The sequence below is a fragment of the Protopterus annectens genome, chromosome 5.part0 (genome assembly GCF_019279795.1).
Source record: "Protopterus annectens isolate FY-2018-M chromosome 5.part0, PAN1.0, whole genome shotgun sequence".
Taxonomy (NCBI): domain Eukaryota; kingdom Metazoa; phylum Chordata; order Ceratodontiformes; family Protopteridae; genus Protopterus; species Protopterus annectens.
In genome coordinates this window covers 1075145419-1075161350 of record NC_056735.1, presented here as the reverse complement: position 1 = coordinate 1075161350, position 15932 = coordinate 1075145419, and the positions used below count along the sequence as shown (strand labels likewise).

The following is a 15932-nucleotide window of genomic DNA, read 5'->3' as shown; positions in this document are numbered from 1 at the left end:
CTCCCCTATGTATTTCAGTGACCGCGGACACTGACATATTTATTTAATTTCAGTGTCCGCGGACACTGAAATACTGGCATAATATTAGAGACATTCTCTAATATTATGCCACATTTGTTTTAGAAAGTGCTGTATGGCACTTTTTGAGTGCAGGGGGCATGTTCGCAGTCTATGCACTATTTAAACACACCCCCTGCACTCGTTCACAGTTTGTGTCCATTTAGTCTTAACAGCAGTACTGCTTCATGAATACGGAAGGTGCGTTGCTATGGCTACACGGACACGAAGCACTCCGTGCAGGAATTGCACTATTCCTGCACGGAGTTTATTGAGTCCAGGGGATTGTTTAGCTGTATTGATATGCTTCTTTGATAATGCTCCTTTCTTTGAAGTTTACTCATGAAAATGCATAATTAAACATCAAGAATTAGTTGTATAATTTAATTGTGACCTTGAAAGCAGATTGTTGATGGATTATTTTAAGCAGGTTACTGTTTTTACTGTGAACATTTTAACTGTGTACATTTTAACATGATATAGATAAAACAATGTTATAACAGCAAATGCATTTTACATTTTAGGAAGCCAGAAAGCAATATTGCATTTGAAATACTTAAAATTGAATATGTTGTTGAAGAGGATTTGCTCCATAATTACACCTGTATTTTGCCCACAATATATAACTTTAAAAAAGGAACAGTCATTCTAAAGAAAGGTAAAGTAAAATTTGGATTACTAACTAAGAATTTTTGTCTTTCACTGTATGTCTAAAATGAGTGTGCATTAAATTATACTATTTGGTGTAAAACAAATGTGTACATTAATTATTCTCATGAATTCTGATCTTGCCATGTCAACAAAGACAAAAACGTATATAGAGAAAATGATTAGTCATAATAAATATTTATGTAGGAGAATCTGACCAGCATTTGTACAAGCTGATAACTAATAAGTACTGAGAAAACTAAAAAAAAAAAATACATGCAAAGAGTGCCACAGACCATTCCCCAAGAAAGGTTAACAGGAAAAATGCTGAAACTATGTTGAAGCAGGCGTACCTCTCAATTGTCCAGAATTTCACAGCATGTCTAGATTTTTGTCTAATATTTTTGGTCCCGCCCTCATAAAAATTTTAGATTTCTGGCAAATTATTGAGGGTTACAGTCAATAAATGATGACAGTCAAGTCCCAGCTGATTGAAACGCACTTTATCGAAGTCAAGGACCAGAACACCTTGTAGCTTAGCTAAGCCCCTGTTCATTATCAGACCTGAATATGAGATGGGCAACCAGCTGTGGGAGGGGAGGATTAGGGTTAAGGAGTAGGAAGGAGATCTTAGGGTTAAGGAGGAAGAAAGGCATCTTATGGTTAGACAGTGAGAAGGCAGTTTTAGGTTTAAAGAGTGACTTCAGAATTTAGGTTTGGGTGTGATTTTCAAGATTTAAAGAGCAGGAAGACAGTTTTGGGTTTAGAGAGGGGTCAGGGAATTTAGGTTCAAGGAGGGGGCATTAGAGTTTTAGGCTTAGGTAGTAAGAAGGGAATTATTGGTTTAGGGAGCAATCAGGAATTTCAATTTTAGGGAGGGGGCTGGAGGCTTAAGTTAATGGACCAACGAGTCAGGTTGGGAACTGGTTTAGGTTCTTCTAGGACTCTGAACTGAGAGCTACTAGCACACAAACATCCAGGTTACAAATTACACTTCTAGTAGCAAGAGTCTGCAGATTTCCCCACATTAAACATGCCTTCTTTGTCTCATCACATGATAAACATTTCTTTCTCTCATGCTCTCTGTACATGTAGGTGAATCTATGTATATACGTGTAAAACAAAACACAGCAAAAATATTTATCAATATATACCACAGATAAAAGATGCAATAAAGCTATCTTCGGACAACATCAAAAGATTATGTATCTTCTTGGTACATCATTAAAATCTAGATAGTACAGTGGTGTAGTGGTAGTGTAGTTGCCTTGTAGCAAGAGGTTTGTTGGTTTGATCCCCAACCAGAGCACCTTCTGTGTGGAGTCTACATGTCCTTCCTGCATTTGGGTAGGTTTCCTCCAATGTTACAAAGACATGTCTCTAGAGTGTTTCTCACTAGGCCTCTGTTGAAATTTAGCTTCATCTTAAGTCTGACATTCCTGATAAATAAGTTTGCAAATTTAATTCATTGTATAATTCCTCTAAACCCACAATGCGATATAGTAAAATGTTACATACTGCAGATCTAAAACACAGACATGTATACCCTCTGAAAAAACATACCCCCAGATTCTGCAAGCCTTGCATGGCATGCAGGAGCTCCAGCAGGCAATATGTCTGCCTTGTGATCTAGGAATAGCCTGCAAGGGCATGCACGCGCACTCCTGCACTAGTCCTGCACAGATTAATCCCCTGCATGCAAATCACCCCATTTGCAGGACAAATCCATGCAAATGAGGTGGATTTGTGATTCAGGAAGCTGGAAAGTGGCTGTGCAGGAGTAGTGTAATCTACAGAAATGTACTCAGTTAGTAACCGAGTACATTTCTGCAAAGTCCAAAACGGAGCCGTGACAGGTCCAAATAAAGGCTGCATATCAGCCGAGAAGCAAGCCAATGGCCAAGTACAAGGCCACTGGCATTGAAAATAGCTTAAAAAATAAAAAAAATCAACTTTTATTTTTTTTTAGCCGATCCCGACTGTTTAAGCATAGGGCAGCGGCACCCAAACGGGATCGGGGGAAAATAAGAAAATAAACCTAAAATAAGCATTCTAACTAAAATCACTATTCTGCCATTAAAGTCAATGGCAGACAGAAGACAACATGGCCAGTGAGTAGTGATTGCTAAGGGGGGAGGCTCAGTGTGAGACATGTAACTATGCATTGGCAGGCAATCCTATGCAAATGAGGGGAATGATAGTGAATCCCAGTTTTCCCCAGCATGCTAGTCAGGTCCAAATAGTGTAAGAGCAGGAACAGCTTTGTGCAAGCCTAGAAGTTAGCTGACATCATGGGGGGGGGTGTCAGGCATACTGTAAGCAGATTGGAGCCCTGCGGCTCAGGTTTGCTCCTAGCTTAGCACAGCTAAGCAAGGGGGTGTGTCTGAGTATGCCTAGCACTCTTTACATTGCCTAAGTGAGTGTGCATGCCGCACACTGGGTTTTAAAGAAAAAAAAAGGTAAACCAGGAAATAGCAGCTATGTGCACATTTGAGCACTCTGTTTGTGCGGCACGCACCTGGGCTTAAACAGGAAGGCAATGGGAAGGGAAAACAGTAGTAGGAAGTTAATCAAGGAGAAGTAGCATAGCTGTCAGGTGAAGTGTATTAGAATCAGCCAATTACACAGGCAGCAGACCATCCCAGCCCAGAACACTACTATAAACTATGCAAACACCTTCCCCTCAGTTTTTTCCCATACTCTACACTACCGGTGTATACAAATGGGGAACTTTTAACAAATATAACTTCAAAATGATAGGGGCTGCAGCAGGCAACATAACTTCAAAATGATAGGGGCTGCAGCAGGCAACATACAACAACATGTGCAAGAGGCTGAGGGTGGTGAGGATGTGAAGGCTGCTGATCAACCTACAGTAAGGAGACGGAGAAGAGTGTACAGACCCAGGGTAACCTACCAGGGGCTACATGAGCTGGAGATTGTGGAGCACTATAGGGTGGACATGGACCTCCTACAGCAAATTGTTGAGCTGTGCCGGCCACGCCTGACACACCAAACTGACCGAGAGGAACCCATCCTAGTAGATAGCAAGGTATGTGTAGGCCTAGGATTACTAGCCACAGTTACCCCCTAAAACTCAACTGGGGATATCATGGGGATCTCACAGGTATCAGCATCTAGAGTATTCCACTAGTTCATGGATGCCATGTCAGCACATGCCAGCGAGCACGTATGTTTCCTCAACACCCGTGAGATGTTGGCGAGCAATATGCATCTCTTCCACCAAATAGCAGAATACCCTGAGATAGTGGGTGCTATAGACTGCACGCACATACGCATCAAAGCACAACCCGGTGATCAAGGTAGGGCCTACATCAACCACAAGGGCCTCTCCTGCATCAACTGCCAGGTTGTGTGTGATGCCCAGGGCATTATAATGAATGTGTGTGCTGGCTGCCCTGGAAGCTATCATGATTCCCACATCTGGCATCTGACACAGCTGTATGAGAGATTTGCCATTGGGGACATCCCCTATGGTCACCTAGTGGAGGATGCTGGTTACACACTGGAGCCATGGCTGATGATACCCATCAGAAATGCACACACACCCGAACAAGAATGCCATAATGAGGCACACGCACAGACCAGACATAATAGAGCATTTGTTTGGGATGCTCAAATCATGGTTCCGGTGCCTGGGCACATCTGGTGGAGACTAGCAGTACTCACCAGCTACATGCACTCAAATTGTTATGGTATGTGCCATGCTACACAATATGATCCTGCAGAAACAGCTGCAGCAGGAACAGCACGGGGCTGGACCACATAGCCCCCCACAAATGCCAAGGCCTGCACAGGCACAGAGTGACTCATAGGAGGAACAGCCCGAGCCTGCCCCAGTAGGCAGATGGAGGCATGTTCGGTATGCCCTGGCCTTGGCAAAGAGGCAATGCATAGCACATACACTGACACAGTAGGGACCTAGGGAATGACACCTCTCTCTGACTCACACATTGAGTAAAAGGGATGCCAAACATGACACTACCTGTGCTCAACCATGTATAGGGAGTGTACTATGTGCATCCAACGTAAGCAGCCCTCCAGCACCATCCTCAATCCTTGCACACCCAGAAGGTAAGTCAGTCAACCTATCAATGGCCAAATGGATTATAATGCATCGTTACCTGTATCTGTGGTATGGATGGGAGCATGCAAGGGAACTGGGTGGCTGAATGTTATGGCAGCAGATAGTAGACACCCATAGTGGCACCATGACATCTGTAACACATACTGGAGTCACCATAGTAGCCAGCACTACATATGGTGACAAAACCCACTGCAGGAAATGTGCTGGGCAGCATGTGTGTCCATATGACTCACACATGCCAGTCAGGGAGGTTCACATACCCAACAACAGTCTCAGCCAACAGGACAGGTGTAGACAAACTCAAACAGAGTCTGTGCTATGGCCTCTGAATGATTCCTGTGGGTAACCTCCCCCCTAGGCCTACACAGACAGACTACAGCAGGTCAGGCAGTGGAATGTTAGTTCTGAAGGGTAGGAAGTCAGACACTAATATGTAGGGCAACCAAAGCTAAGACCTGTAGTACACTGATATGCCTCTAGTTAGTATGATAGGATAGAATACAGAATGAAATGGAGTACCTGACATACCAGTACAGTCATAGCAAATGTGTACAAGTGCCAGGTGTGCCCCCCCATCCTACGTAGACATGTAGAAACAGTAAGGTGTGCTCCCCCCAATCATGTGTAGAAATGCTGAAAAAGTCAGGTGTGCCCCCCAGCCTGTGTAGAAATATAATAACAGTCAGGTGTGCCACCCCAATCCTGTATAGAAATTTAAAAACAGTAAGGTGTGTCCCCCCACAACCCTATGTAGAAATATAGTAACAGTCAGGTGTGACCCCCACTCCTATGTAGACATGTAGAAACAGTCAGGTGTGCCCCTACCCCCAATCCAGTATAGAAATGTAGTAACAGTCAGGTGTGCCCCCAATCCAAGGTAGAAATGTAGAAACAGTCAGGTGTGTCCCCCCACAATCATATGTAGAAATGTAGTAACAATCAGGTGTGCCTCCTATCCATTGTAGAAATGTAGAAACAGTCAGGTGTGTCCCCCCACAATCCTATGTAGAAATGTAGTAACAGTCAGCTGTGCCCCCCCACTCCTATGTAGACATGTGGAAACAGACAGGTCTGCCCCTTCCCCCAATCCAGTGTAGAAATGTAGTGACACTCAGGTGTGCCGCCCAATCCTGTGTAGGAATGTAGTAACATGTATGAGTAGGTATAAAACGAGTGGAGCACAGATGCCCAGAGGTGGCCAAGGTAGCAGGATAGGTTGTAGCATTTGCACAATATGCAGGTCTGTGTGTGTTAGGATGGTGTGCTTTCATAATGTGTGAGAGTGGTCAGTATGTATGCATGTTGAGATAAGACCTGGTGGCCATTGCTCACTACTGCTGATGACAGGGATAAGCCCTCATGACTGCAGGGCCAAAGACAATCCCCACCAGTATAACACATGCTAGCAGTAAGCCCTTGTAAATGTATGGTGGTAATATGCATCCCCATCTGAAAGACTGACATGCCATGGCTGTTGGGCTAGATATACAAGCAGTACACAGGGGAAAGTACCCCAGACATACAATATATATTGTGTCACTGTGAAATAGAGACACCCTTGGATTCGTACATATAGGTATGCATCACAGTAACTAGACCTGTAGTAGGGGATACCGGTGATGACTTACTGAACACCTACAGATCACAAAGGAGGTAGGACTGATGTATTGGGAATCAGGTAATGTACCTAAACATGTCAGCATAACTGGAATGCCCCATGCGTATCTGTGTGTCAGATGCAAGTAGTGTCCATAGCACACATGCTTCCAGCCACACAAACACCACCCACAGGCACCTCTCTGGTAATATCTCTGCTGTGGGGAATGGGTACAATAAACCCCACCTGTAAATGGCAATAGCAGAAGACTGCAGCATGTAGTGCAGGTGTCTCATGCAGGTGTGTCCCTAGCTGTAGGTAGCACCTTGCCAGCATCCACGCCACCTGATCAAGACTGATAGAAGGTATTGGCATGAACACCTATCACACCTACCCTGTCACCCCAGGGGAATATACTATATGGTGGTCTGGGACTGTAGGACTGACAGAATGCAACGGCCTGCCACATCTGGCTTGCAGTAACACCTAATGCCCCACAGGCATCTGCCAAAGGCCTGTGTCTCACACATACTGCCAATGCATGTTATGTCATGGACACCCAAATAACAACATAACACACTCCACATAACGCATATGCAAGACCATGTGGACAAACCACAGTAGCATGTCCACCATGTCCCACTGCATGAACTGTGGACCAACACTAATACACACCTGTGATAGGGTGATACCTTTAGGGAAAGTATCAGAGAATGTATACATAATGTACGGAAGAGGTTAGAAAAACAGAGGGGGGTGTGGGAGCATGGGCAGCATGGAATGTGCAGGGTCCGACACCAAGCTGTGTGCACACACTGTCCCTGACTGCAAACACACAAATGGGTGGCTACACACCTGCCCGTATACCACAATAGGGTAAATGTCCTGACCCATGGCCCCTGCCTCTGGCTAACCTGTGCAAATCTGTACAGCTGTGAGGCATTGCCACAGCAAGATAAGGCCATACTGTCATCTTGAAGGCTGGACAAGTATGGGATCTTTTGCCAGCACTGTACCAAGGTGCTGAACCGGATACACAAACCCAGCACCAAGTGTCTGCAGCCCCCCCCCCAGAATGGCATAACTTACCATGAACACGTAGGTGTCTGCCCACAATACCAGACACAGCTGCAGTCACCCTTGTCCCCCAAGTCATGACTGTGTGCAAGAATGTTCACCTGACAGTACATGAGGACAGAAAATATCACTGTGTATAACAGTACACATGACTGAATATCTCTGCTAACAGCAGTACCATGCAACTAAAGCAGCACAGACACAATCACCTACAGTACACACTTTCCCCTGCACAGTTTGTCCCCATATTACCAAATGATCGCCAGATACCCTGCAGAAACAGCATGCTACCTTTAGGTGTACAACACATAGGTCTGCACTGCGGTACAAACTACCTGGAATTGATCCACACATTCAGTACAGAAGGGCATACTGGGCATGCTCACACACTTAGAGAAATGAAGGCAATGTCAGTCAACAACATACGAAAGGTCATACTGAGCATGCTCACACACTTAAACAAATGAAGGTCATGTCTGCAAATAACAGTGGACCAGACATATCTGGCAGTTGCAGATGTTAGTGCAGACACTCCTCAGTATGTACCACTCATGCTTTGCACGCACACTGGATAGGAATACAGGCATATATCAAAGGACAACACACTATAATAAGCCAAAGGTAGACATACAGAGATGTGTGGAAGAGAGTGACTGTCACAAGGGGCCATCCATTATGAAGCCTGTCCCATGCAGCACACAGCAAAATGGCTACAACCACATGAGATTCAGATGTCACTCACTGTAGACCTTAACCACTGGTATCTGTCAGCATTACGGACTATGTGGTGCAAGTGCCAGCTGTGCAACATGACTGTACAAGGAAGTAGTCATCTAGCAGCTGTATACATGTACCTGTGGAATATAACCCTACATGTGCCCGCATGTGGTGTGTCAACCTTTAGATGAATGGGTTATGGCCCATGCACACACACTGCCCTCTCCATAGCCCTACTATGACAAGCCTGCTGAGGTCATCCACTTTGAAATACACCCTTGTGAAAAGTGTAGGCCAGTAATCTTCATGGCACTCCCTATAACCGTGTACTGCTGTAGTGTGATAAACTAGTTAGGTAGGAGTTCTAATCCCAGGCATGGCAAGTGTGTGTGTGAGTGTGTGTGTGTGTGTGTGTGTGTGTGTGTGTGTGTGTGTGTGTGTGTGTGTGTAGAGAGCAATGCTTTTTAGGCTAGTCACACTCATTACAATTCAAATGACCTACTTTGGCAAGGCTGCTGATGTCATACACTGTGAAAAACAACCCTTGGAAAATTGTAACCCAGTAATCACTATGATGTGTCCTATAACCCCATACTGCTGTAGTGTGATAAGCTAGTTAGGTAAGATTTCTAATCCCAGACATGGCAACTGGGTCTGTGTGTGTGTGTGTGTGTGTGTGTGTGTGTGTGTGTGTGTGTGTGTATGTATCTCTGTCTGTGTAGAGAGTGATGCTTTTAGGCTAGTCACACTCACTACAATTCAAATGCCCTACTTTTGCAAGGCTGCTGATGTCATATACTGTGAAATACACCTCTTGGAAAGCTGTAGCCCAATAATCTTCATGGTGCTTCCTTTAACTGCATACTGCTGTAGTGTGATAAACTAGTGAGATTGGAGTTCTAATCCCAGACATGACAACTGTGTGTGTGTGTGTGTGTGTGTGTGTGTGTGTGTGTGTGTGTGTGTGTGTGTGTGTGTGTGTAGAGAGCGATGTTTTTAGGCTTGTCACACTCACTACAATTCAAATGTCCTACTTTGGCAAGGCTGCTGATGTCATACACTATGAAATACACCTCTTGGAAAGTTGTTGCCCAGTAATCTCCATGGCACGTTTTATAACTATGTACTGCTGTAGTGTGATAAACTAGTTAGGTAGGAGTTCTAATCCCAGGCATGACAACTGTATGTGTGTGTTTGTGTGTGTGTGTGTGTGTGTGTGTGTGTGTCTCTGTCTGTATAGAGAGCAATGCTTTTTAGGCTAGTCACACTCACTACAATTCATATCCCTTACTTTGGCAAGGCTGCTGATGTCATACACTGTGAAATACACCTCTTAGAAAGTTGTAGCCCACTAATCTCCGTGGCATGTCCTATAATTGCATACTGGTGTAGAATGATAAACTAGTTAGGTAGGAGTTCTAATCCCAGACATGGCAACTGTGTGTGTGTGTGTGTCTGTGTGTGTGTGTGTGTGTGTGTGTGTGTGTGTGTGTGTGTGTGTGTGTGTGTGTGTGTGTGTGTGTGTGTGTGTGTGTGTGTGTGTGTCCCTGTCTGTGGAGACAGCAATGCTTTTTAGGCTAGTCACACTTACTCCAATTCAAATGCCCTACTTTGGCAATCCTGCTGATGTAATTCATTGTGCAATACACTTTTGAGGAAGAAGTACTCCAGTAATCCCCGTGGTGCATCCTATAACAGCTTCATGCTGTAGTTTGATATAGATCTCTGGTAGGGGTTCTACACCCACACATGGCAGTTGTGTGTGTTTCTATGTCTGTGTAGGGAGCAATGCATTTTAGCCTAGCCACACTCACTAAAATTTAAATGCCCTACTTTGGCAACCCTGCTGATGTCATTCATTGTGAAATACACTTTTGGGGAAGAAGTATTCCAGTAATCCCTGTGGTGCATCCTATAACAGCTTCATGCTGTAGTGTGATATAGAACTCTGGTAGGGGTTCTATTTCCACACATGGCAGTTGTGGATGTTTTGTGTGTGTTTCTATGTCTGTGTAGGGAGCAATGCATTTTAGGCTAGCCGCACACATTACAATACTAATGCCGTACTTTGGCAATCCTGCTGATGTCATTCATTGTGAAATACACCTCTGGGGAAGGAATATCCCAGTAATCTCCATGGCACATCCTATAACTGCGTAGTGCTGAAGTGTAATAAACAAGTTAGATAGGAGTTCTAATCCCAGACATGACAGGATTATCTGTGTCTGCATTTGTAATTCATATCCTGTGTGGAGGTGGTTGTGAGTGTGTATCAACTGGATTCAATGTGGAGCAGGTTTTGAATATTTCTTATATGGTGGCCCTAGTATATATCACAATGTCCACCATACAGGGATAACAGATGTGAAATAGGCAAGAGGCTGGGGTGCAAATCCATGCCCCTACATGTGACATCAAGGCCAGTCAAACAAAGTTAATAACCCTAGTATCACCCAGAGAACACTCTCAACCCATGTCTCATACACACATATACTTGCCTAAGCAATAGCCATTATGTTGGTAGTACCCTGCATATTGCCCACTAATAGTAAGCATGGTGTGATTGCAGTGGGCTGCAGATGGTATGGCACCCTGTCCATCTGTCCAATAGGCACTTACATGTCAACAGTGCACCTTCCCCATGTTCCCGACTGGAAACCTGCAACACCTGTGGTGTCATCAAATGTGACCCGCAAAGGACATACCATGCCTAAAAAAACATGCCCTGTCTGGACAGATGCCACTGACAGCAGGGAATGCCAGTATCATGCTATCAATGTAGGTGCAGGGTAAACCTGCACTCCAGTAACAGTTCCCGCCACATGAGGCCAGGACTGGCACATCTGATGATAACAATCTGTGTACACGACATGGGCCAGACACCCCAGGTGGTTCCACGTCACTGTACATGCATGTGGGAGGTGTGCACATCCCAGACACTGTCCATGTCATGGACTAAGGAACACATACATGGCATGCAATGCACAGCATTGGCCACATGCAATAGTCACCCAGGTGACTGGATGGTGAATACAGTACCCACCTGTGTGGGCAAATCCAGAAACTACACCCATGAGCCACAATGCAGACCATTGTCATGTGGGCTGATGCCAAGGTATACCCATTAACTAGCCTTGTATACCTGTCTGGCACAGTCGACCACTACACACCTGTGAAGCAATGCACCCATGCATATCTGTACTGGCACCATGTGTGTGTGTGTGTGTGTGTGTGTGTGTGTGTGTGTGTGTGTGTGTGTGTGTGTGTGTGTGTGTGTGAGTGTGTGTGTGTGTGTGTGTGTGTGTGTGTGTGTGTGTGTGTGTGTGTGTGTGTGTGTGTGTGTGTGTTGGATGATGCATATGATCACATTCACACTCACTTCAACTCCCACTGGCATACCAAAGCATGCTGTCCAATGTCAGACACCTCCACATACCCTTTGCCCATATAACCTCTGTATGACCCCTGTGATGCATGTGACACCTGCACAGTAATGTGCTGTGGCAATCTCACTAGTGATGAGTTGTATTCCTGGCCCTGCCAAGTGTGTTAACGTGTGTATGTCCCTGTGAGAGTGTGGCTGTGTTAATACTGGCACCTGTTCATGCAGACAGGTACGTGTACTACACCCACTGTATATCTCCATATCCCTGTTGCAGATGTCACTCACTATCACATATATGTTTTGAGGGATCCTCAACATGCAACCTATGTGGCAGATCCAATAACTGCATAGAAATTAGATAGCACTACATAGATGTCAGGGGTTTGATACTCTGTGCTGGTAGGTGTGTGACACAAATATGCTTGTGTTTTACTCTCCCACCCCTCCCTGACATTACTTTGCCTCTGTCTGCCTCTCTCACTGCCTCTCTGGTGGATGTGGAAACCTACACCTGTTTTGCTTAGGCAGCAACATGTGTATATTAAGTGATGCTCATGATCAGCTGATGGCCTCTGCATGAATTGCAGCCCTCCTGTAGCTGATTGCATGTGGAACAGCTGTGGCAACATTCCCATTGCCAATTGCATGGAAACACACTCCAGTATCTAGGAACATCATGCTGGTGTTGGGCTTTTTCATTCACTGTGAGCAGGAACGTGTTCTGCTGTTTGGCATGCAGCATCTCAGATGGATTGGGGAATTACCTCTAACAACATACACTGTGGAAACAGGGCAACACACAGGAGGGGGATGTGCCTGACCTAACTACAAACTGTAAGTGCTGTTATACTGCATTTGGAGTAATGATGGTTCAACAGGTTGTGTGTGGATATGGCTGTCCTACATGTTTTAATAACTGCCATGTCAGTGCTATGTTTATGAGGAAACCCCATCTGTAGGGTCATCTGCAGATTAGGCAATGTGTGGTGCCTTTTCTTTCATGTGTTACCCACAGAGCACCTATCTGTGAACTGCAGAAGGTAGTGTGAGGATTGCAGTCTGTAGATGGTGACAGCCATGAGAGTTACTGACTTCATATCCCTCATAGGGCATATTTTGCAACAAACCATGTTACAACAGTAAATGTATGAGGTTATCCTAGCAACATGTGAATATAGGCCTGTGTATGTGCCTCCAGCCACAACTCTGTCAACTTTTCTACATATGTCATGCAGTAAGAGGTGCAAATCTCCTGTACACCATAATTAGTGACATCATAACTGATAACAAGCCAGTGAGATATCAGACTACTAGACATGTTATGTATAGTAGGGGTTATATTTGATGACATAACCTGGGCATTCTGTGGTTGTGTGTACAGTACTGAGGCCTGTGTATGTAAGATGAATGTCGACAGTGTGTGTATTGTTAATATGTACTGTGGCCTGTGTACAGACTGTGGTAGATGTCATTTTTCCTGGTCCCGTTCTGATGTTACATGCTGCTCCACTGTATGTTACCCTATCGGCTTACATGTTTGTAGGGCCACACACACACACATGTTCCATAACACAGACAGGCATCGGACCACACTGTGTAGCGGCCCAGTGTATGTAGAGTTAGTGTGTGAGTGGCACATACGTGGATGGTGTCGAACAGATAGTCCATATACTGTAATATTACACTAGCCTACCATACGTGGCTGTGGCTGTGTTTTACATTGGCTGTGGTTATGCACTTTCACACTGATGTATCGTACTCTGTGCTGTAACATGCTTGTAGAGCCTGCTATATATGCAGGTACATGTGCATTCCCCCACAGGAAATGTAGGTCAGTGTTGAGCCAGTCTGCCTGTAGCCTGCACAGTGCTTTGTTACATGCCTAGCAGCTTAGTGTACATACCCAGTGGGATGTCATATCCAGATATTTGCCAGATGTACTGCTGCTAGGCCTCCCTTAACAGTCATGTATGTATACAGAGCAGTGGGATGCTGCACAGATGCAATGTCAATGTCTAGTGGGTAGCATGTGGCCATGGCACCTCTGTACCAGCAGTTATTATGTGTCAGGACAGACAGGGGTGTGTGAATGCATAACCTATGGGGGCAAATGTACACCAGTCCTTACGTGTTATACCCATCTATATACCTTAACATCCACATTCTCAGGATTGGTGCGCGTCTTGCATTAAGGGGTTGTGTGTATACCTCTGGACTGTCCAAAGTGTGTCAGTATGTCCACATATATTGGCCAATATGTCTGCTGTCGTCCACAGGACCATTACATGCTAGCAGCTGTACTGTACTATGATGTCCTTAGGATGTCTGTCAGTAGCCAATGGTGCACATGTTAAAAGCAGATGTGACCTTCCACACACACCATGTCTGTGAAGACAATCCCTATTACAGTAGCAATACTCTACAAATATACCTGCTATACACACCTGACATCCCCTTGCACTACGAAGTTGGGACTATAGGGGCTGAGGTAGGGCTACAATCCATGTTCAGGATATATGGTGAAAATATATGTATATATACTTATCCAGATATCTATATAGATATATACACATATACATATTGACATATATAGATGGATATGTATATGTACATATATGTATATGCATATCAACACCGAAATATATACATATACAGAGCAATATATGTCTACACATATACAGATAGGGATACATATGCACATATACGTATGGATATCTACATATATATTGACAGCAGTAGGTATATCAGAATAGATATGTATGCACATATAGTTATAGATATCTACATATATACTAACATAACTAGGCATATCTGTACACATAGAATGTGCATACATATATAGCTATATAGACATATATTTATATATACATATACGTATAGCTATATATATATATATATATATATATATATATATATATATATATATACACACATGTGTATATATATATATATATATATATATATATATATATATATATACATACATACGAAGTAGGGGTTCAATTTAGATGCTCGAAAGTCCTTTTACGCAAATATGAAAAGAGCAACACGTATTGTGCAAACCACGGAAATGCCGAATGTCCAAAACCGCGAAATTCGAAATGTCAAAGTGTCATGGTTGGCCCATCTGAGGTATAGCTCTGTAAGGTAAGTGTGTGATAGTTACAGACCTTAGGGTTAGGGTGCGGGTTAAGGTAAGTGCATAGATATGTAATGTATGTAAGGTTTAGTGTAGGGTTAGAATTAGGGTTTTGTTAAATGTATGTGCGTGGATTATTTATTTTGTTTTGGTATATCTCTGTAGGGTAAGTGTGTGATAGTTATGGACCTTAGGGTTAGGGTGCGGGTTAAGGTAAGTGCATAGATAGTAATTTATGTAAGGTTTAGTGTAGGGTTAGAAGTAGGGTTTTGGTGCTTTACTTTAGGGTTAGAAGTAGGGTTTTGGTTAGTGTATGTATGTGGTTTATTTATTTTATTTGGGTAGGCAGTATGTAGTGGGAGGTGGTGTTGGCTGACTATGGGGATTCAACTTTTTGAATTTCGTGGTTTAGTGCATTTGGCATATTCATGGTTTGTGCAATATGTGTCAGTGTTTTCACATTCACTTAAAAGGATTTTCGCTGATATAATATAGACCCTATATGTAGCACTGTACAGATGTGCATACAGACGTATGTATGTGTATACATGTGTATGTACATGTAGACATATATAGACCTATTATATGTATACAACCATATTCCTGTCATGAGTAAACTCATGGTTGTGTAGACCCTCCCAGATGTGTCTCACCGTATGTATCTGCTATGTGCACATTATGATACAACAACATATGTGATGCAACAGTTATATTAATAACAAGGACTACATAATTCAGGAACTAAAGGCAATGTTTCAATACTACTCAGTATGTGTATTGACAGTTATATTGGTAAAACAACAGCTGTGTTCACAGTAGTCATGGTGTAGTGGTTAAGTGTAGTCAATTCGGTGTGCAGGGTCCTGGGTTGAAGACCTGCAAGGGCTGTTCATTTTGTTGCTGGGCAGAGCAAGGGCTGTCAGATACAGAGTGGTTAAGGCACTTTTGAGCAGCTTTAAGCCCGTTTGTGTGGGTTTGCATGAAGCTAAGCAGTGCTAAACTACGGGTAAATGTACGGGCACTTACACAGTGTAGGCTCCACTTACCAGTGCACAAATCAGCTTAGCTGTTATATTGCAGCAATGTTGACACCTGCTAAGCATGGCTTAGCCCTGTTAACCAGGACACATCACCCACTCTGATAATCTGCAATAAGTGTATGTAATGCCATGTACAATACAGGCACCTATGTGCTGTCATTACT

The 15932-nt window shown here is 43.8% G+C and overlaps 1 protein-coding gene across 1 annotated transcript in view; it reads left to right on the top strand.

The window, feature by feature from the left end:
• LOC122802322 (interleukin-18 receptor 1-like) overlaps positions 1-15932 on the top strand; it is a 977051-nt gene that overhangs the window by 665503 nt on the left and 295616 nt on the right. Inside the window, exon 5 of the mRNA XM_044071963.1 lies at positions 582-715. Coding sequence (XP_043927898.1) covers positions 582-715 — 134 coding nt within the window. The remainder of the gene's footprint in view (positions 1-581; positions 716-15932) is intronic.